This window comes from Amphiura filiformis, chromosome 15 (assembly GCF_039555335.1).
Source record: "Amphiura filiformis chromosome 15, Afil_fr2py, whole genome shotgun sequence".
NCBI classification, from domain to species: Eukaryota; Metazoa; Echinodermata; class Ophiuroidea; order Amphilepidida; family Amphiuridae; genus Amphiura; species Amphiura filiformis.
Genome location: NC_092642.1, coordinates 16,732,807 through 16,755,602, shown reverse-complemented (window position 1 = coordinate 16,755,602; position 22,796 = coordinate 16,732,807). Strand labels below are relative to the sequence as shown.

General features: G+C 37.4%; 1 protein-coding gene across 2 annotated transcripts in view; it reads left to right on the top strand.

Moving 5' to 3' along the window:
* The first annotated feature begins 271 nt into the window (after positions 1–271).
* Positions 272–22,796, top strand: part of LOC140171323 (uncharacterized) — a 96,581-nt gene continuing 74,056 nt past the window's right edge. For both annotated transcript variants that reach the window (XM_072194561.1, XM_072194560.1), the window contains exon 1: positions 272–727. In XM_072194561.1, the coding sequence (XP_072050662.1) occupies positions 611–727 (117 nt within the window). In that variant the 5' untranslated portion in view covers positions 272–610. The remainder of the gene's footprint in view (positions 728–22,796) is intronic.

The window sequence follows — 22,796 nt, the reverse complement described above, 5'->3', positions numbered from 1 at the left end:
TTTTACAGCTTTTAAGAAGTACAAAAAGAATCCCGACCTACCTACCTAGGCCTATATACCCTAAAAAAAAATTTATGTTACGCCAATCAAACAATTTTTTAGGCCTAAGCTAGATAAGTCTTTATATTTTTAATTATCTATCACAGAATGATTAAAATATAGGCCTACAGCCTGCCTGCATGAGTCTAACCTGTTAAATTTGTGTAAGTGCGCCATCACATGCTCTAAAAAGTTTAAAATAGTAATGACGTAGCACCGATAGTTTACAGTCAATGCATTTGTGCCATTCATCAGCATTCATATTCTGGGAAAATCCCGAAGGGCACCGATCAATTGAAAGTCGGATTCAGGTCTATTTAAAGACAGAACCAAGCAAGCTGAAGTTTTTGGAGGAATGAGTTAGAAGGCTACGGTGGTCTTTGTAATTGTTGGCATGGCCTTCACAATGTTCTGAGAAACACCATGATGATATTGGTCAAGATCAGGAGCTGAGCGGCGCGGGGCCATCGCTCTGCCGGTAGTCAACGGTAGCATACCACCTCACCGTACGCCGTTGTTTGCTTGGCCCAAAGTTTACATTACATTTTGTGTGTAAAACCAAGGTCACATCATGGCCGCCGTGTATCTTTTAGTGTTGCTATTATCTGCTGGCTCTGTGGTTGGTACATTTTATCCTAAGCAGCCTTTTATCGATCCTGCTTGCCAGGCTGGTGATTGTTCATGGAAGGTAAGAAACCCTAAACCAGGCTTCCTCAAATAGATTTGTTGAAGCGCCACATGAAATAACTAAAAAACTGCAAAGCGCCACTCAATGGCTGCGAAGTCGTTGGGGGTCAGAGGGGTTCCCCCTCTGAAGCTATCGATTTTTTTTTTTTTGAGGTGCAAATGAGGCCATTTGGTGCAACATTTTGTACTATTTTAGCCTGTCTTTACAATGATAACATGGGAATCGCATTGTTTATTTATTTATTTTTTAATCTAAAAGGCGCCATGGCGCCACTCGGGAAGCCACGGCGCCACATGTGGCCAAGGCCGCTATTTTGGAGCCCTGCCCTAAACCCTAATCCTAACCCTAAACTCAGTATTAACGAGGACAGGACTCAAGTCTAGCAAGGTGCACCATTGCACCATATTCGGTAATTGTACCCTATTAATTTGATATAACATTCAAAATCGGCGATATGGGAGGGCTAGTTGCTCCCAAGTCAGAACAAGAAGTCAACATAATTAAAAGAGCGGGTTAAATTCAGGCCCGTACGCATAAAAGTATACAAAAAGTCCCAAAATATCACAAATTGCGAGCATATATTATAGCGAGCAAATAAATTGGGTTTTTAACGCTTTTTTGGTCAAAAATTCAAGTGTCAAAATTTTGGGAAGAAAGTCCACTTTTCACGAAATGCCCCCCCCCCCTGGGAAAACAGTCCACTTTTTCAAAATCGGCACCCCCCCAAAAATGCATAGGCCTACGGGCCTGGTTAAATTGGTGAAGTACTCTAGGAGGTAGAGAGGATGACAAGGAATGGGAGCAGTGTTAGAAATATCCCTCAAGAAGTTTACAGCCTGGCCCGGGTGAAAAGTTACCTCCGGGAGTTACAGGGCTGCTTAAACATTTTGGATCTTTTAAATGGGAATAAACTGGGACACATATCAAGATAATTCCATCAATTAGAAGTTACAACAAGTTCAATAGTGACATTTTAAACCACAGAATTAATTAGGGATGTGAGTACTACGACTAGTTTTACCCCAGTCCCTGCACTGGGAATGTGTCCTGTAAGTTTGACTAACGGAGAAGTTGGCCAATTTGGCGCACCCTCATAAGAGTGGCGCCCAGGGCACGTTGCCCCCCCCCTCATTGCCCCCCCCATTGCCCCCTAGTTATGCCACTGGCCTGTACGTCCATCGTAGCCCCCCGATACTCAAGCATATATAAGGCATACGGTGATGTGCCCCTCTCTAATGGGTCAGGGTTTTTTAACATGAGTTCCAATTTGAGAAAAATATCCCTAAACATGGGTCCTGGATGATTTGAGAAAAAAAGTCGTCAAATTAACCGTTAAAATCAAACATGGGTCACTATTTGAGAAATAAAATGGTCAACAATTACTGTCAAATAAGCCGTTTTTAGGTAAAAAATCCCTAAATTATGGGCATGGGTTTCAGAGTTTCACCCCTGTCAAAATGTAATTCGAGTTAATCCCCCTCCTCCCCCCGGGATCGTAACTTCTTCTATCATCATAATCCACATCACTGTGCCCATGGGCGCTACCATTAGGAGTGCGGAATTGAACAATTCAGCATCGATTCTGCGCTCCAAGCAATGAAAGTCCAACATTTTTTGCAAAAATCATTCAAAAGATCATTTTAAAACAGATATTCAACTTCATTATGGCCATGTGTCTTAACAAAACAAAGTGAATTTTTTTTACTCACTACAATATTTCGTCCTTAGAGGACTTCATCAGATATGATTCATGGATAAGATGACCATATCAGTCAATCATATCTGATGAAGGGAAGTCCTCTGATGTAAAGGATGAAATATTGTAGTGAGTTAAAATTCACTTGGTTTTGTCAAGATAAATGGAAATATTATTTTAATCAACAAACCTAATGAATCTATTCAACAATGATGCAAGGTTAATAGATTGAGTGATAGATAATTATTGATTAATTGATTGATTGATCGATTGATTGATTAGTCAGTTGATTGACTTTATGGATTCATTAAGTTTGTTCATGTAATCATACTATACTACCGGTACATGATTAATCATACAAACTTAAAACGACAGGTCAAAATATCAACCCTTTTACGGGGGGTCAGTTTTATTTAACCCTATTTGTGGTTAAATCAACCATGGTTGGGGTCATTTTCTGTTGTTTATCTTCATGTTAAATTGACCCCTAAAAGGGCCAAAACCTCCAAATATAATCATTTTTTGACACATGTTCTAATCAGGACCCCTGAATCTAATCATTGGTCACTTTCTAATTGTAACCCCTGAATATAGTCATTTTTTGACACTAATAATATGGTTATTTTTTCAGCTGATCAAAATTACCCTTTTGGGGTTGTTTTTGATACTGTATTTTAAGTGTGAAGTCAGTTTCATATTATTTGGTCACTCTATCTGACATTTATTTACTTAGCAAGAAGCTTTAGTTGAGCTAAGTTTCATTTTTGAAAATATTTGAAGTATGTTGTGAAATGCATTTGTTGACTCATTTTGAAACAGAAAATGACTTTCACATTCCACATGTTAAAATTGTGTAAAATAAATGAGTGTGACAGATAGAAATGTGCATGTGAATTGATGTCATGCTCTCCTTTTAGAAAAGTCCCGAAATCTCCCCATAACTTATTGACACTTTTACTATGAATAGCCTAGTCATACCTGAGTAGGTTTTTACTATGAACTACATGTAAATCTGTGACGTGAGTGGATTCAATGACTTCCCATCATGCATCACACAACTGGGTTCCATTTCATTGACAGACCATGAAGAAAACCTATCGAATTGGCATGTACATAGATCTTGAAGAAATTGTGGTTAAAATCCCATTCAAGGTATCAAAATTCTAAATTTGTAAAAGTACTTGAGGAGATGGGTAGCATTTTCAGCCTTTTGGTATATCAATGACCCCTTTTTCTAAACCACTTTTGGTATATGGATGGGTCCTTTTTTTAAATGTTCTCTATTTTTTGGAAAATAGCCCAATTTTGCTTCAATACAGCCAAAAATTTTCCCAAAAACTAGACAATTTCGGTTAAATTTGGCCGAAATTTTTTTACTTTTGGTATATCAATGGATCCAAATATCTTTGGTATATTGATGGGTCCACTTTCAAATTCTCAGCAGCAGCACACACCTACCAAAACCAAACTTGAGTACCCCCAGGCTTTTGTGCAAACTATCAAATTTTGATTGAGTTTGGTCATGGCATTGTGGGACAGCATTTACTGTAAAAGCACATACTGTAAAAGTGGTAATTTTCATGGGTGTAATTTTTCACACCCTCCCAATTTGAAACTACCATACTTCATTTTTATTTTTTTGTGTGATTTTGAAATTATTTACATAGACCTATCATTCACATATTTTTATTTATGTGGTAAAGCTGTGTTGAGTGTAAAAATTAAAATTCAGTGAAAATTGTGACATGAGTAATTCCTCTGTTTGCACTCTGATGCATATAATAGTGATACAAATTGTTCCAGAATTCAGTAGGAACTGATCAAATCACAGACATATTTAGCATTTCTTGCTAACTTCCCAATAAAATTCACTTTCACTATCCCCTAAAATTATATTTAAATAGTCTATAATGGTGTAATTTTTGTGGAATTGTCACCCTGAAGGAAGTTATCAAGTGATTATTTCAAATGCATTTTAGAAAGCTATTCAAATAGAAATGAACATTGGTACAGGTAGTAATCCTATTAATGCATGAAATTATTTAGAACTAGTTTCCTTAAAGTTTCCTAAGGCTGAGTAAAATGAAAAAACATGTTTCATGTCCAAGTTTTCAAAAAAAAGGAGGAAGAGGGACTTTTATAATTTCCATTTTTATCACAAAATCGGTGTAAAAATACCTATATACTTAAAGCTGTTTTAGCATCATACAATGATGCCTTGAAAATGGAGGAAGCCTTTTTATTTTGTTGTTCTCAGAGGTAGGCCCCTCTAATGATCACAAAACCTCCCAAAATTGTTTCTTGTATATTAAGTAAGGCTTTAGAAAGTATCCCAAGTTCCTATTTCATATTTTTTGAAAAGTTAAAACTGAATTTCAAAATATATAAAAAATTGAAGAAATCTCAAAAAAGGAAGCGGGAGGGGACGTGAAACATGTTTATTTTTTATTTGGCCTAATATTATAGAAAAGTACAAAAGAAGGTAAACCCATTACATGCCAGAGCAATGCTCATGTGATTTTTTCACAATTTCGTTTTGTTGCGAATTTGTGATGTTATGAATGTTTAAAATATTGTCTGATAGTTTTAGACCGGAATATAACTGGCATCTTGTATTTTTGAAACATTTTTCAAGGTAATTCCTACTCTCACCATTGCAATAATATTTTTAAAGGCCGATATCTCAATTTCCAATTTTATAATACCATAACTTACAAACTCAATATCTTTGCTTAGGAATGTCTTATTTCATTGGGGAAAACAGGGTTGTGGAGCAAAATATCTGTATATTTAAGATATGTAAAAACCTCAAAATTGACAACCTGCCCAAAAGTGTCTCCTTTTGACATGGCGCATTACATATTATACCATTTCTACTTCCTGCCTATATATGTTGTGTTTGTACAATTTTGTCTTTCTTAATAAAGCAAATCAGTGATATAAAAGGGGAAAAAAAGGGGGGGGTGGTGTTGTTCTTCAAGATTTTGGAAATATGCAGTTTTTCTTTTTTTAGAAAAAAAAAGTGAAGTGCTATGCAGGATTGTTTTGTAATCTTTATCACACTTTTTACTATTTAAATTTGCTGTTGCAGGCCAGTTATTTATTATTATGTTAAATATAAAAAAGCCTGCTGAAAAGGCCCAGTGCATAGGGCTTAACACTAAGTTGGTTTTCATGGGTATGGGCTTGAGACTTGAGAGATAAACTTTTTTGGGGGGGGCTAATGTGATACACAACAACTAAATTCCCTAATTGCTGTTCCAGAAAATACAATATAACACATCCCAAAAGCAGGCAGTTTCCTGATGATAGGTTTGGCTATCCAAAGACCCCCTTTTTCCAAGAAATTTATTTAAACTCAAAATGCCATAAAATAATGAAGAAACTTTCAAATTCTCTTATTTCAACAAATTGTATTGTAAATTTAGAACAAAAAAAAATAGAATTTTTCTCCATTCCTGAAATTTTCTACTTGAAGACCACTTTTTTTCAAAATGTTATTCCAAATGACCCCCATTTTTTCAAAATGTTATACATGTACACAATGGCACCCTTTTTCCTACTCCCCTGGCATATGAGAGCTCCAAGAGATTGCAGAAAGCAACCTAAAGGATTATATTGGACATTTTAGTCAATGTTGAAGGCCTCTTTTCCAATGTAGAAATTGTAGGGTGTATGCCCTAACAGAAATTTTACATTTTCAGCACTCTTATTTTGTTCCTTTATGCCAATAGATATTGGAACCAATATCTGTGATGCCAAATAAAAACATAAATTTATACCCAAATACATGTACATGTATGAGATTTATAGGCATATCCTTCACTCTTCTATTCATACAAATTTTTCACCCCTTCGTTGGGATCACTGATGAGTCCTTAAAAAATTTGTGGTAAAAGTCAGAGCTTTTTTACTGTTGGTAATGGTGGCAAAACTGCTACAACCCCCTTAAGGCCCAAGATCAACTTGTCGTGACTGTGTAATATTGCACTGATAAATCATGGTATTATTACGGTTCATTGGTTCCACATGATACAACTACTATTCATTGGTAATGAACCCAAAATGCTTTTGTGAAAGCATATTATGCTACCAAATTCTATACATTTCTTTATAAATGAAACACTAAACTTGTGATCTGAATCAACCCAACAGATATTGCATATTGCACAGCATGGATGTCAAGTAAAGGAGTGTCCTATTGATATGGCTAAAAAAAGAAGCTATGTCGACTGTCTAGCCACCATGTGCGTTCGTTTGTTTTTTTGGCATGTCAGCGGAAACAGCAAACATTGTTTCTTTCCTTTTTTAGTTTTTTTTTTGAAGTAGAATTATGAAATTCTGACTATTTTGAAGAAAATTTACTTGAAACAATATAAATTATATTTGTACCCGAAAATGACATTTTAACTCAAAATTAAGTCTTAAAAAATCTTTAAAATGAAAATAAAAATCTTACCTTAAAAATAAAAAAGTCGCATTCTGCATTCGTTTTTGAAACTGCCATGGGCTTTGAGACATAGAATTATTTTTAAAGCCTAACAGTTTAATAAATTCTGTTTCAAGTTTCATACTGTAAACATGTGTAACCAGAAATCTTGCAAAAGGGTCTTTTTTAGATAATGGATGCAAATCATGTTTAGGAGGTCAAAAATGCATGATTTCCAGGGGGTGGGGAGGCACTTGTGTTTCAAGTTGTATATCACCTGCGTACAAGGACTTTCAAAAAGTACTCATAGCAAGTATTTTTCATTGAGTGAAAAATGGGGGGGGGGGGCAACTGTCACTCAGAAGACCCGTTACTCAGAAGGCCCGCTATTCAGAAAACCCGTCAAATTCTGAATAGCGGGCTTGTTTTCATTTAAAATGACCTGCTAACTAGAAGACCCTCTAATCAGAAAACCTTTTAATCAGAAAATTTTTTCTGAGTAGCGGGTATTTTTCTGAGAAGCGGGCCTTCTGATTAATGGGCCCTTTGCACACCCTCTATTCAGACAACCCGCCACTCAGAAAATCCAGTTCTCAGAAGTTAGGGTTAGAGTTAGGTTCAGAGTTAGGGATTAGGGTTAAAACAGCCCACTAATCAGAAGTCTGAATAGTGGGCATTCTGAGTAGCGGGTCTTCGAACAGATACAGCCCGCTAGCCAGAAAATCCGCTATTCAGAAGTCAAAAAATTCTGAGTAGCGGGACTTTTACATAAAATTCAACAAAAAACCCACTATTCAGAAAGTCTGTTATTCAGAAGACCCGCTACTCAGACAATTCTGAATAGTGGGTCTTCTAACTACCAGGTTATGTGACGGGCTGCACCCGAATATGTACCCAAAGCAAGTACTACACAGTTGTTTTCTACCCTAGGCTAAGCAAGTGTTTTAGTGTTATGAGCTGATGAACACTCGCGATTGATCAAGAGGCCTAAAAAAAAATGAAAAAGCACATGTTTTGAGGAGTTTTTGACTAAAATTTCACCCACAATTTTGCCTTCATTTCAACTTATGTTTGTTGGTATCTTGTGTCGGACTATTAGCAGCATGTCAGACTAATGCCCTGTACCCTCCCCTTGTCTTGAAAAGCTTGGTTGACCAGCAAAGATGTCCAGGGAAACTATTCTTTCTTTGGCGGCAGTTTTAAAGCCAAATATTGCGATGTGTGAGTTTCATCATTTGAAATGCCGGCAGAGATGGAGTTTTCATAAAGGTATAGAGAAGGTTCGCCCTTAGTGTCACAGCATACATTTATGTCCACAGTATATTGGCAAACCCACAGCTACGTGACGAAGAAGATAAAATTTTACTGCGGAGGATGCTTGAGGAAGTTATATCCTCTGTAATAATGACAATTTTTGGGTAAAAATTGTGGTAAAAATCACATAAAAAGTATGTTTTTCAACCTAGATATTTGATGTCATATTGAAATGTTTCACTTAATTCCATATCAAGAATTGTAAGCTCTACATCTATGCCAAATTTGTATAGCCATATTTGAAAAGGTATCTATAGATCAGATTGAGAAAAAGGGAAAAGAGATATGGGCATGTCAGTTTGAAGTACATAACTCATTTAGCTCATATATGTTTACATAACTCGGTCATTGGCATTCATTTCTAAATAATCAGTGTTTTTTTGTTTGTTTTTTTGTAGACATTGTTTGAATAGATATTGAATTTTGATCATTGTACCCAAGATAAATAGCCACAGTATTAGTTACATGTCTATAACAAGAAGAACCTATTTTTCCCCTATAGAGGCCTAGATTCACTCAAAAAGCAATATGTGCAATTTGATTTTTCTTGAATTTCTACTTTTTGCACAGCGTTTATGCCACAACCGCCAGAATACAATTTAATTTATACTATTGAAACTTGTCATAACATAACATTGGTCACATCACATACAGAGGTATAAGTTTAATACCATTTAAAACAAAATCGTTTCACATACAGAGCTATACCTTTAATACCATGTTACACAATGTTACTTGAAAGATTGGCATGTACATGTAGCAGTCACTGAAATTAAAGCTTTCATGTGTCGTTTTCATAAAAAATACCCTTTAGGAAAATTAATTTAGCAATAAGTTTGAGGCTAAATCTAAAACAAGTATATTGTGTAGCTCTGTATGTGAAACACTTACCTGTTATACATGCAGATGTGAGGTGACCGACGTCATAGTAATCACATGAATCATTGAAATATAAGCTATGCATATAGTACTCTACATCTTTATGTAATATCTCTTATTTGTATATGTTCATGCAAATAACTAATCCTGTAATGTACAGAAAATATAAATGTATGAAAAATCAAAAAACCAAACTGGAGTTATAGCAATAGCGTAACTTTACCAAGACAGTAGCTTAGTCAATAATCACTTGACAGGAATCATTTGTGAGTGGGTTGATAGATTGATTGATTCACTCACATGTTTAGATTTCAAATTCCAATTGAAACTGGACTTCATCGCTCTTCATCCATGGATGATGCGATTAAAGGCTTTAGAGAGTGATTTGCTCATCTGGAAAAATCACCAAAATTCAGATTTTGGTACCTTTGTTAGTGTCATAGATGTGCTATTAAACATAAAACATTTTACATGAATATCCAATTTCTCTACTTTAAGAGAGAAATTAGCTACATGTATTTAAGTGGGGCTTCAACTTCATCAATAGTGCTGTTTTCCAGGTTTTTGACAATTTTTTTTTGCATCAAAAAATCAAAAATACCAGTTGAAAATTTTAATGAATTTTTCACTTTTAGGCAATTTATAAACAATTCATTTTTTACACCTTCGCTGGGATCACTGAATGGGCCTTGAAAGCAGAATGTACACTTGTTTACATACATTTTGTTAGTCTATATTTGCTGTTCATTTGTAGATTGTTATTAAAGTTTGGTTTTTCATTGAAAAGCAATCTAAATCAAGAGCTTTGTTTGCGCAAACCAAGTGATGGTCTGACTCGCTCATCCATCTTTTTGCAATCCTCCAATTTGATTGCTGATCATTTGATCACTGATTTCAAGTGAAATTGTTTTCTTCTTGTGTTGAGAACTTAAGACTCCTTTTTAGGTAGATGAATGTATTTCCTTCACAGCGATAATTGAAAGGCATTATCAGTGATGGGGATCACAATAGCCATGAAAATGTAAAATATTTAAAATTTGCAAGAAATAGCTCAGAAGTGATGGATAAATGTAAAAAATAGGGTGCTTAAGTCAATCATATGAAGCCGGGGGGAGGGGCACTTGAGTATGAAAGTGACATACCATGTGCTTACCTGAGTATGACATTAGGGGCTTACCAGTGTAGGATTTTTTTTTTAAATTGGGGTCATTTACTGTGAGACCAATCAAAATTGTCATTTAGGAGAAAAATAACTTTCAGCGCCAAAATTTGTGTTTTGCCTTAAGTTAATGTACAAATAGAAAGCTCCCACCCCTTAAATTCCCAACAAGAATTAAAGGGTTCATATTTTGATTTGTGCCTAAAATTCCAGTTATGTCACGGAAGCCCATATAACTTTTAGGAGATTCTTTACGGTACTTGTATGTGAGTGCCCCCTTCTAAACCAGACCAGGTTAAGGTGACTTTATTCAGGCACTTGATGGAATTTAGTAACAGGTGCAATGAATAGGGGTGTTTAGACAGAAGCGGTTGCTTATTAGGAGAGGGGTACTAATTAGATCCAGTATATAGTGTAGGTGTTGTTTCAAATAAAATTTAATTGATAAAAAGGTAGAAAACAGTAGTCCCGGATCCAGGCAATGGGTACACTGGACCTGCCCCCCCCTCACTGTTTGAGGGTCCTAAAAAGAATAAAACCCCCTTGTTTTGTTTTTCAGTTTTACATGTTTTATGCCGTGGTGGATCATTCAGGCAGAGACACACCCGACCCTTGCCCCATCCCCCATGGTGGATCATACAGGCAGAGACACACCTGACCCTTGCCCCCAGTGGTGGATCATGCAGGCAGAGACACACCCGATTTGTGCCACCCTTTAAAACAAATGCAGTGAAAAAGAAAATAGACAAAAAAGAAAGGGCACCTAACTTAATTCATATTGCGTAAAAATAGTGTAAAAATGGTCCACGAAATGACTTCAATTGTGCATTTGTTTTTTCCAAATACTGAGGGGAGCCACATCCTCCCTCAGACACCCCCTGGATACCGGTATAGATAAAGAAGTGTCCATTTCGTCTTCAGTTTTGGACACACACTTTAACACTTATTGTTTTAAGCAATGATAACAATAATAATGTAAGAATTGTCCATGAATCAGCTTTAATTATACCTTTATTTTGAAAAAGTTTGAAACTTTGAGGGGGCACATCCACCCATATAGACACCCCGTGTTGTGGAAGCGTGAAGTAATACATGTAGCCTCTTCATGATGAAAAGATGGTGCCAAAATTGATTTTGCCCCCCCCCCCCCACTTTCCAAAATGTCTGCTTAAAAACATGTGAATCTCCATTCAGCTGCATGCGTGTGAAACCTTCAACATTGAATAGTATAATTTACATGTCAAATGCTATCATTGTGGTGCTTTCGATCACTTGCAGAGTTTACTTCTTTCAAGTATGTATTTTATGTGATGAATCAAATGATTTTCTGTTTACCAAATTCATCATTTTGCCACAAAATAGAAATTTGATTTGGATGTGTTGAATACATCAAAACCACACGAAAAGCAAAAACCTGTAAGTAATTGTGTTTCATAGTCTCAATTTATTTCATTATCAAGATTGTTATTCTTTGTTCTGTAAAGTTTTGAAAAGGTATCAAAATGCTATCAGTGCAGTTAGAATTCATAGGTGTGGAAACAAGTTTCAGTTTCATGTGATAGTCTTTCAGTATTTTATTTGACAAAATTGATTTCAATTGAGTTAATTAATTTCATTTTTCTTTATCCATCTATAAAAACATACTCTAATATTAGTTGAGTTTTCATCAAAAACTCTAGGCATACTGAACTAATAATGTGCAGTATGTGATTTTCATGTTACATGTTCTGGTTTTTATTTTTAAGTCCTATTCAGTAATTTGCTTATTTGGAAAATCACAAAAATCGTTTTTTTACACCTTTTTTAGCAGACATTCCTCGTATTCAAAATGCAATTTGGTGTTTCTCATGTGCTCCCAGGTCCCACAAAAAATATGTGAAAACATTGCTATCTGAGCCCTTAATGATAACAATTAATTGGACATTCACATGAAATTGTAACGTATATGTATTTCATTGTGTTTTCAACTTTGTAAGTGCTGTTGTTTTCCTTCTTTATTGCCAAATTTTTCATATCATATCAAAAATACCTTATCCTTCACTTGATGTTTGTACACTTTCGCTGGAATCGCTGAATGTGCCTTTAAATGTTGAATTGTATTTTGTTTATCTTATTAGTTATCTGTAGTTACATTAATTTTGCTCAGATGACTATACTGTATTGATAGTTTCATATAACCTGTGGTCCACAGGTTATATGAAACTATCAATAAAGTATAAACGCTTCCTAAGAACAAAAACCCGCTCACTTGATGCATAACTAATCAGCCTATGTTCCAAACTTTAAAACAAGAGAATTGATCAAGCCGTTTTGGATTATACTAAAATGTCTTAGGGGGGGACTTACTTTTTTGGAACCGTTTAATAATCAGTGGTATCAATAATCAACAGTCCATTATCTACGCTGAACAGGTTTCAAAAGTTGTACAACATTGTCTTTTATCATGATTCTACTGATAGTACAGTATTTCCTGTGGTAGCATTTGTTAAATGTTTTTACCTTTGTAACGCGCAGGGGGTCTTAGTTAGGATGGAATTAATAAAGTAAAATGCTGCCACCACCACCTAACTTGGAATCCCCGGACCGAGCTAGGGCTAAACAAATCAATGAAATGGACCCGCTTGAACACAATATATGTTCACCTGTCAACCTAACTCAAACACGTAAATGACTTATTTCCACACATAATCTTAAATCTGTCAAACATTTTAATAATATAAATGCTACCAACTCTTGACCTGACAATATTCACAGTCACAATGTTATGGCTTTTGACCTGACAATATTCACAATCACAATGCAATGGCTTTTGACCTGACAATATTCAGTCACAATGGAATGTATATATGTATATGGCTCAGTATCATCACTTCTTACTAATTAATGTTCAGTGTTCATAACTTCATAAAGTTTCAGACTTCACTTGACTTTGCTTGACTTGACTTGACTTTGCTCCTGGTTTATAAACTCCTGACTTCCTGACGGCCTGTAACATATCAAGAACACAGTACCAGAATACAAATTACACACTCAAAAGATGACCCAGCAGGACATGGTTAACACTTACAATACTTGAAGATACACACATGGAATCTTACACTTTGTAACATTATTTCCATACTATTACTTTCCTTTAAAAGGTCATTGAGCTTACCAGCAATCAATTTTCATACACATCTCAGGTCGTTATCTTGAATACACAACTAACATTATGAACTTTGCATGCAATGAATATTTATGAAAGGTCTGAACAGCATTATGCATGGTTTAATTGGTTTTACCAAAACAACATCAACATAGAACAATCTTTGGTCTATTTTCAACTATGAAGTCTTAAATACTACTAAACATACACAATCACAATGCACTAGCACTAGTATAAACAATGGATTTATCTTAACATGACACTTGCACTTTGTTTATACGCACCGGAATTGATTTTCTTTCGCATGAGACGACGCATGTGCACACCGCAGAAGCTACCGCAGAAAAGCGAAGTTACCTTCGATTATTTGAAGTCAGCACTACAAAGGAGAAAGAAAGAAAGACAAAGAAATGCACTCATTTTGCCACATTCAATCTCGCTCATAGACAACATGTGTAAAGTTATGAAATTCACAGAGCCTGTGTGTTAAACCAATGTGCATTCAGAATTTAGGTGTTTTCATAATTATCCAAACTACAATCTCTATCTGACGAACCTGACTTCTAAATTAATGTCCTACACACACTTAAATCATATAAAGCAGTGATTAAAGATCATTCGTGCCATAAGTACTCATGCCAACACAGCTAACCTGTCAAAATGCTCATCACCAAATTAAGGTAGCAGAATTTTGAAGCTTGGACACGCATGTTTATTTTACAAAATGACCAGTCGTACTGCAAAGCTTATTTCACCACGAAGGATGAAGTCCTTCAAATCTATCATTTATCTACATGATAGAGAATACTTCTTACACTCTTACCACTTATTCCCGGCAAGATAATATATCACAATCAGAAATTCTGCAAACCATTTGACACTCGTAGCTTGTCAAGTTTGTTTACAAACACCCGCATGGTTCCTTTCATACAAAAGCTGCCGTCTACGTCATAACTTTTGTGCTCACGGCAGCACATCAAACTTTTAATCACACATCGCTGGGTGGTGCAATGAAAAAAAATGTAAACAGACTTTCTTTGATCTTGCAATATTGAACCAAGTTCTAAAATACTTAATATTACATGTTCTATTCGACACCAAGCTTCTGATAATGTACCATTTTTAGAGAAGAATTGGCTTCACAATCAGTAATAAAATACACTCGCCTCTTGGCAGGTTTGGGTTGCCAGTTCAAAGTTTCTTCTGTATCTTAAATGTTGTAACTGAAATCGCAAGTACATCAGTTTCACCGGGAGAGTTTTAGAATGACAAGAAAAAGCAAACTAGAAACCACAGTTGTGTTTGACCAAACACGAATATCTATGCCCGTGGCCCACACTCTCTCTAACACCCCACCAGACCATCACTCTCTTATACTCCACCAGACACTCACTCGCTCTAAAACACCACCAGACTGGACCACACTCTCTCTAATACCCCACCAGACCCTCACTCTCTCTTATACTCCACCAGACACTCACTCGCTCTAAAACACCATCAGGCTGACCCATACTCTCTAATGCCCCACCAAACCCCCACTCTCTCTTATTATACTCCACCAGACACTCACACGCTCTAAAACACCACCAGGCTGACCCATACTCTCTCTAATACCCTACCAAGCCTTCACTCTCTCTTATACCTCATCAGACCATCAATCTCTCTAAAACACCACCAGACTGGACCACATTCTCTCTAATACCCCACCAGACCCACTCTCTTATACGCCACCAGACACTCGCTCTAAAACACCATTAGGCTGACCCAAACTCTCTCTAATACCCCACCAAACCATCACTCTCTTATACTCCACCAGACACTCTCTAGCTCTAAAACACCACCAGACTGGCACACACTCTTTCTAATACCCCACCAGACCCTCACTCTCTCTTATACGCCACCAGACACTCACTCGCTCTAAAACACCACCAGGCTGACCCAAACTCTCTCTAATACCCCACCCAGCCATCACACTCTCTTATACTCCACCAGACACTCACTCGCTCTAAAAACACAGGCTGACCCATACTCTCTCTAATACCCCACCAAGCCTTCACTCTCTCTTATACTCCAACAGACACTCACTCGCTCTAAAACACCAACAGGCTGACCCATACTCTCTCTAATACCCCAGCAAGCCTCACTCTCTCTTATACTCCACCAGACACTCACTCGCTCTAAAACACCACCAGGCTGACCCCAACTCTCTCTAATACCCCACCCAGCCATCACTCGCTCTTATACTCCACCAGACACTCACTAGCTCTAAAACACCCCCAGGCTGGCCCACACTCTCTCTAATACCTCACCAGACCCTCACTCTCTCTTATAATCCACCAGACACTCACTCGCTCTAAAACACCACCAGGCTGGCCCAAACTCTCTCTAATACCCCACCAAGCCATCACTCTCTTATACTCCATCAGACCCTCACTCTCTCTGAAACACCACCAGACTGGAGAATACCCCTTTAATCCCAAAACATTGTGTCCCTTTAAGCGGTTAACCTCTTAACCCCATTGTACGTCTTGACGTATATTTGATGCCTTCATCATTGCAAATACAGGTAGCTACCAAAATGCTACCTATTGCGATTCACTGTGTTAACCGGTCGTACCTATTTTGCTTTTTAAAGCATATGAACTTTGACCTCTGGGGTTGCGGCTAGCATAGCATACTTCTAGGGTCATAGGCCATCATTGTACCAAGTATGAACCCTGGGGGCGCTATAGTAGTTGAGCTAGAGCTGTTTGAAATTTTACACATATTGCCCCCTGTAGCCCATGACCTTTGACCTTTGGGGTCAGGGGTACCCTAGGATGTATCTAGGGGTCATGGGCCATCATTGTACCAAGTATGGGCCCAGGGGCTACTTTAGTTCCTGAGCTAGAGGGGTGCAAAGGACTGATCTTGAGAAGAAGGAGAAGGAGAAGGAGAACTAGATGGCACAGCTGTGTTTGATCAAACACGAATATCTATGCCCGTGATGACTTTCACCCTAACACCCCCTCGGTCCTTAACCTACCATGACACCTTTAATCGACCCTGACACCCCGTAATATGTTTGATTCTAAAAGGGCTATCAGTATACTGACTAAAATATTAAATTGAAAATCAAGGAATACCCCTTTAACTGCATTTGCTGTGTAAAAGCTTGAGGGCGCTCCTCCTTAAATAAATCAATAAACATGTTCCATGCAAAAAAAATGTTAAAAAGAGAATATCTGATTACCCCTTTAAACCCAAAACGGAGTGTTCCTTTAAGCAGTTAACCCCCCTTTAACCCACTATGATACCCTTAATCCATCCTGACACCCAGAAATATGTTTAATGCTTAACGGGCTAACAGTATACTGACTAAGAAATTAAAAAAATTAATAAATAAATAAAAATCAAGGAATACCCCTTTAATTGCATTTGCTGTGTAAACGCTTGAGGGCGCTCCTCCTTAAATAATGCAACAAACATGTTCCAAACAAAAAAATAAAATAAAAAATCTGAATACCCCTTTAATTCCAAAACGGAGTGTCCCTTTAATGGCTGTTCCATCACCCTAACACCCCCTCGGCCCTTAACTTACCATGACACCCTGACACCCGTAATATATTTGATTCTAAAAGGGCTATCAGTATACTGACTAAAATATTAAATTGAAAATCAAGGAATGCACCTTTAATTGCATTTGCTATGTAAACGCTTGAGGGCGCTCCTCCTTAAATAAATCAATAAACATGTTCCATGCAAAAAAAAAATCAAAAAAAAAAAATCAGAATACCCCTTTAATCCCAAAACGGAGTGTCCCTTTAATGGCTGTTCCATTTAATTTACATACTCCATCTGGAATAGCTCTATAAAAAATAAACAATACATATATACATAAGAATCAATTGGACACATGCTAATAAGCTATTGTCACATCCTGATTTAATTATCCTTGGCAATAGCGCGATGAGCACAAGGCTAACATCCTATATACCTTCAAGGTGGACATCCTATGTACCTAAATTCCTAAATATACACATATTGCTCCCTGTAGCCTATGAACTTTGACCTCTGGGGTCATTGCTAGCATATAATACTTTTAGGGTCATGGGTCATAATTATACTAAGTATGAACCCTGAGGGCGCTATAGTTCTTGAGCTAGAGATGTTTCAAATTTTACACATATTGCCCCCTGTAGCCCATGACCTTTGACCTCTGGGGTCGGGGGTACCCTAGGATGTTTCTAGGGGTCATGGGCCATCATTATACCAAGTATGGGCCCCGAGGCTACTTTAGTTCTTGAGCTAGAGGAGTGCAAAGGACTGATCTTGAGGAGGAGAAGAAGAAGAAGAAAGAGGAGGAGAAGAATAAAGAGCATAAGCAGAATATCTATGCCCCGTTAACACGAGCATAGATAAGGAGGAGAACTAGAAACCACAGTTGTGTTTGACCAAACACGAATATCTATGCCCGTGATGACCACACCTAACCCCCTCCCCCTATTCACAAACGAAAACTTGGTGAGCACCATGTGAAACCCCTTGCTTTTAAACTTTCATTTGATATACATGTAATGCTCATAACACTAGACTGGCCCACACTCTCTCTAATACCTACCAAGCCTTCACTCTCATGTATACCCCACCAGACCCTCACTCTCTCTAAAACACCACCAGACTGGACCACACTCTCTCTGATACCCCACCAGACCCTCACTCTCTCTTATACCCCACCAGAAACTCACTCGCTCTAAAACACCACCAGGCTGACCCATACTCTCTCTAATACCCCACCAAGCCTTAACTCTCTCTTATACTCCACTATACACGCACTCTCTCTAAAACACCACCAGACTGGCCCACACTCTCTTATACCCTACCAGGCCTTCACTCTCTCTTATACCCCCATTAGACCATCAATCTCTCTAAAACACCACCAGACTGGACCACACTCTCTTTAATACCCCACCAGACCCTCATTCTCTCTTATACTCCACCAGACTCTCACTCCCTCTAAAACACCACCAGGCTGACCCATACTCTCTCTAATACCCCACCAAGCCTTAACTCTCTCTTATACTCCACTATACACGCACTCTCTCTAAAACACCACCAGACTGGCCCACACTCTCTCGTATACCCTACCAAGCCTTCACTCTCTCTTATACCCCATTAGACCATCAATCGCTCTAAAACACCACCAGGCTGACCCATACTCTCTCTAATACCCACTGAGCCTTAACTCTCTCTTATAATCCACTATACACGTACTCTCTCTAAAACACCACCAGACTGGCCCACACTCTCTCTAATACACTACTAAGCCTTCACTCTCTCTTATACCCCATCAGACCCTCACTCTCTCTTAAACACCACCAGACTTGACCACACTCTCTCTTATACCCCACCCCTTAACCAATCACACTCCTTGTCCCATCATGACAACCTATTGAGGTGGTCCAAGGAACCAAAATCAAAATGCCTACACATTCCCTTTTAAGGGAGTTTTTGTCAAGTGATCAGTTTCCTTGACGTCTGCTGCCCTCATACACATTGAACATTTCGCTGGTCATGGCCTGTGAGTGGATGGGAGACCACTGCTGCCCTCATACACATTGAACATTTCGTTGGTCCTGGCTTCCTGAGTGGATGGGAGACCAATTACACATATTGCCCCCTGTAGCCCATGACCTTTGACCTCTGGGGTCGGGGATACCCTAGGAAATTTTTAGGGGTCATGGGCCATCATTATACCAAGTATGGGCCCTGAGGCTACTTCAGTTCTTTCGCTAGAGGAGTGCAAATAACTGGTCTTGAGAAGGAGAAGAAGGAGACGAAGAAGAAGAAGGAGAAGACTAGATGGCACAGCTGTGTTTGACCAAACACGAATATCTATGCCCGTGATGACTTTCACCCTAACACTCCCTCAGCCCTTAACCTACCATGACACCTTTAATCCACCTGACACCCCGTAATATGTTTGATTCTAAAAGGGCTATCAGTATACTGACTAAAATATTAAATTGAAAATCAAGGAATGCCCCTTTAATTGCATTTGCTGTGTAAACGCTTGAGGGCGCTCCTCCTTAAATAAATCAACAAACATGTTCCATACAAAAAGAATAAAAAAATAAAAAAACTAAAAAAAACTGAATACCCCTTTAATCCCAAAACGGAGTGTCCCTTTAATGGCTATTCCATCACCCTAACACTCCCTCGGCCCTTAACCTACCATGACACCTTTAATCCACCCTGACATCCCGTAATATGTTTGATTCTAAAAGGGCTATCAGTATACTGACTACAATATTAAATTGAAAATCAAGGAATGCCCCTTTAATTGCATTTGCTGTGTAAACGCTTGAGGGCGCTCCTCCTTAAATAAATCAACAAACATGTTCCATTTAACAATCTGAATACCCCTTTAATCCCAAAACGGAGTGTCCCTTTAATGGCTATTCCATCACCCTAACACTCCCTCGGCCCTTAACCTACCATGACACCTTTAATCCACCCTGACATCCCGTAATATGTTTGATTCTAAAAGGGATATCAGTATACTGACTAAAATATTAAATTGAAAATCAAGGAATGCCCCTTTAATTGCATTTGCTGTGTAAACGCTTGAGGGCGCTCCTCCTTAAATAAATCAACAAACATGTTCCAAAAAAATAAACAAATAAACAAATCTGAAAACCCCTTTAATCCCAAAACGGAGTGTCCTTTAATGGCTGTTCCATCACCCTAACACCCCTCGGCCCTACCCTGTAATATGTTTGATTCTAAAAGGGCTATCAGTATACTGACTAAAATATTAAATTGAAAATCAAGGAATATCCCTTTAATTGCATTTGCTGTGTAAACAAACATGTTCCATACAAAAAAAAATCAAAACATCTGAATACCCCTTTAATCCCAGGAGTGTCCCTTTAATGGCTGTTCCATTTAATTTACATACTCCCTCTGGAATAGCTTTATAACAATACCTATATACATAAGAATTAATTGGACACATGCTAATGAGCTATTGTCACATCCTGATTTTATTATCCTTGGCAATAGCGCGATGAGCACAAGGCTAACATCCTATATAGATGGTGACATTCCTACGATACATTTAGACATTTGGGGCCCTGGGGCTCATAGTAAATGACCTATGGAGCTCATGCATATTTGTGAATGTCTTATGCCTAAGGGCTATCAGTGTACCAACTAAGGGCCCTTATGCTCCTTTAATTGAAGAGAAACTGCATGTTTTGTATTTTAACATTTGGGCCCCTGGGGCCCGTGACCTTTGACCTGTGGGGTCGAGACTACCCTAGGAAATATCTAGGAGTCATGGGCTATCCTTGTACGAAGTTTGGGCCATATGGCTCTTTTAGTTCCTAAGATATGCTGGAGCAAAGAAAAGTCTTGAGGAGGAAAAGGAGGAGAAGACTAAAGCCAACAAGCAGAATATCTATGCCCCGTTACCACGGGCATAGATAACTAGATGGCACAGTTGTGTTTGACCAAACACGAATATCTATGCCCGTGTTTTCCACCCTAACCCCCTTACCCACCATGACACTCTTAATCGACCTTGACACCCTGTAATATGTTTAATTCTAAAAGGGCTAATCAGTATACCGACTAAAAGAATTAAAATTAATTAAGTAATTAAAAATCAAGGAATACCCCTTTAATAACATTTGCTGTGTAAACGCTTGAGGGCGCTCCTCCTTAAATAATGCAATAAATATGTTCCATGCAAAAAAAATGTTAAAAAGTAAATATCTGATTACCCCTTCAAGCTCAACACGGAGAGTCCCTTTAAGCGGTTAACCCCCTTCACCTACCATAGCACCCTTAATCCATCACGACACACACAATATGTTTAATGCCAAAGGGGCTATCATTATACTGACTAAAATGTTAAAAAAATATATATTAAAAATCAAGGAATACCCTTTAATTGCATTTGCTGTGTAAACGCTTGAGGGCGCTCCTCCTTAAATAAATTAATAAACATGTTCCATGCAAAAAAATCAAAAAAAAATTTAAAAATCTGAATACCCTTTAATCCTAAAATGGAGTGTCCCTTTAATGGCTGTTCCATTGAATTTACATACTCCATCTGGAATAGCTTTATAACAATACCTATATACATAAGAATCAATTCTAAAAGGGCTATCAGTATACTGACTAAAATATTAACTTGAAAATCAAGGAATGCACCTTTAATTGCATTTGCTGTGTAAACGCTTGAGGGCGCTCCTCCTTAAATAAATTAATAAACATGTTCCATGCAAAAAAAAAAAAAAAAAAAATTAAAAAATCTGAATACCCCTTTAATCCTAAAACGGAGTGTCCCTTTAATGGCTGTTCCATTGAATTTACATACTCCATCTGGAATAGCTTTATAACAATACCTATATACATAAGAATCAATTCTAAAAGGGCTATCAGTATACTGACTAAAATATTAACTTGAAAATCAAGGAATGCACCTTTAATTGCATTTGCTTTTTAAACGCTTGAGGGCGCTCCTCCTTAAATAAATTAATAAACATGTTCCAGGCAAAAAAAAATCCAAAAAAAAAAATCAAAAAAATCTGAATACACCTTTAATCCTAAAACGGAGTGTCCCTTTAATGGCTGTTCCATTGAATTTACATACTCCATCTGGAATAGCTTTATAACAATACCTATATACATAAGAATCAATTCTAAAAGGGCTATCAGTATACTGACTAAAATATTAACTTGAAAATCAAGGAATGCACCTTTAATTGCATTTGCTGTGTAAACGCTTGAGGGCGCTCCTCCTATAATAAATTAATAAACATGTTCCATGCAAAAAAAAATCAAAACAATAAATTTTAAAAATCTGAATACCCTTTAATCCTAAAACGGAGTGTCCCTTTAATGGCTGTTCCATTGAATTTACATACTCCATCTGGAATAGCTTTATAACAATACCTATATACATAAGAATCAATTCTAAAAGGGCTATCAGTATACTGACTAAAATATTAACTTGAAAATCAAGGAATGCACCTTTAATTGCATTTGCTGTGTAAACGCTTGAGGGCGCTCCTCCTTAAATAAATTAATAAACATGTTCCATGCAAAAAAAAAATCAAAAAAAAAATTAAAAAAATCTGAATACCCCTTTAATCCTAAAATGGAGTGTCCCTTTAATGGCTGTTCCATTGAATTTACATACTCCATCTGGAATAGCTTTATAACAATACCTATATACATAAGAATCAATTGGACACATGCTAATAAGCTATTGTCACATCCTGATAAGCTATTGTCACATCCTGATTTAAGTATCCTTGGCAATAGCGCGATGAGCACAAGGCTAACATCCTATATACCTTCAAGGTTGACATTCTATATACCTCTTACGTAGAGATGGTGACATTCCTAAATATACACATATTGCTCCCTGTAGCCTATGACCTTTGACCTCTGGGG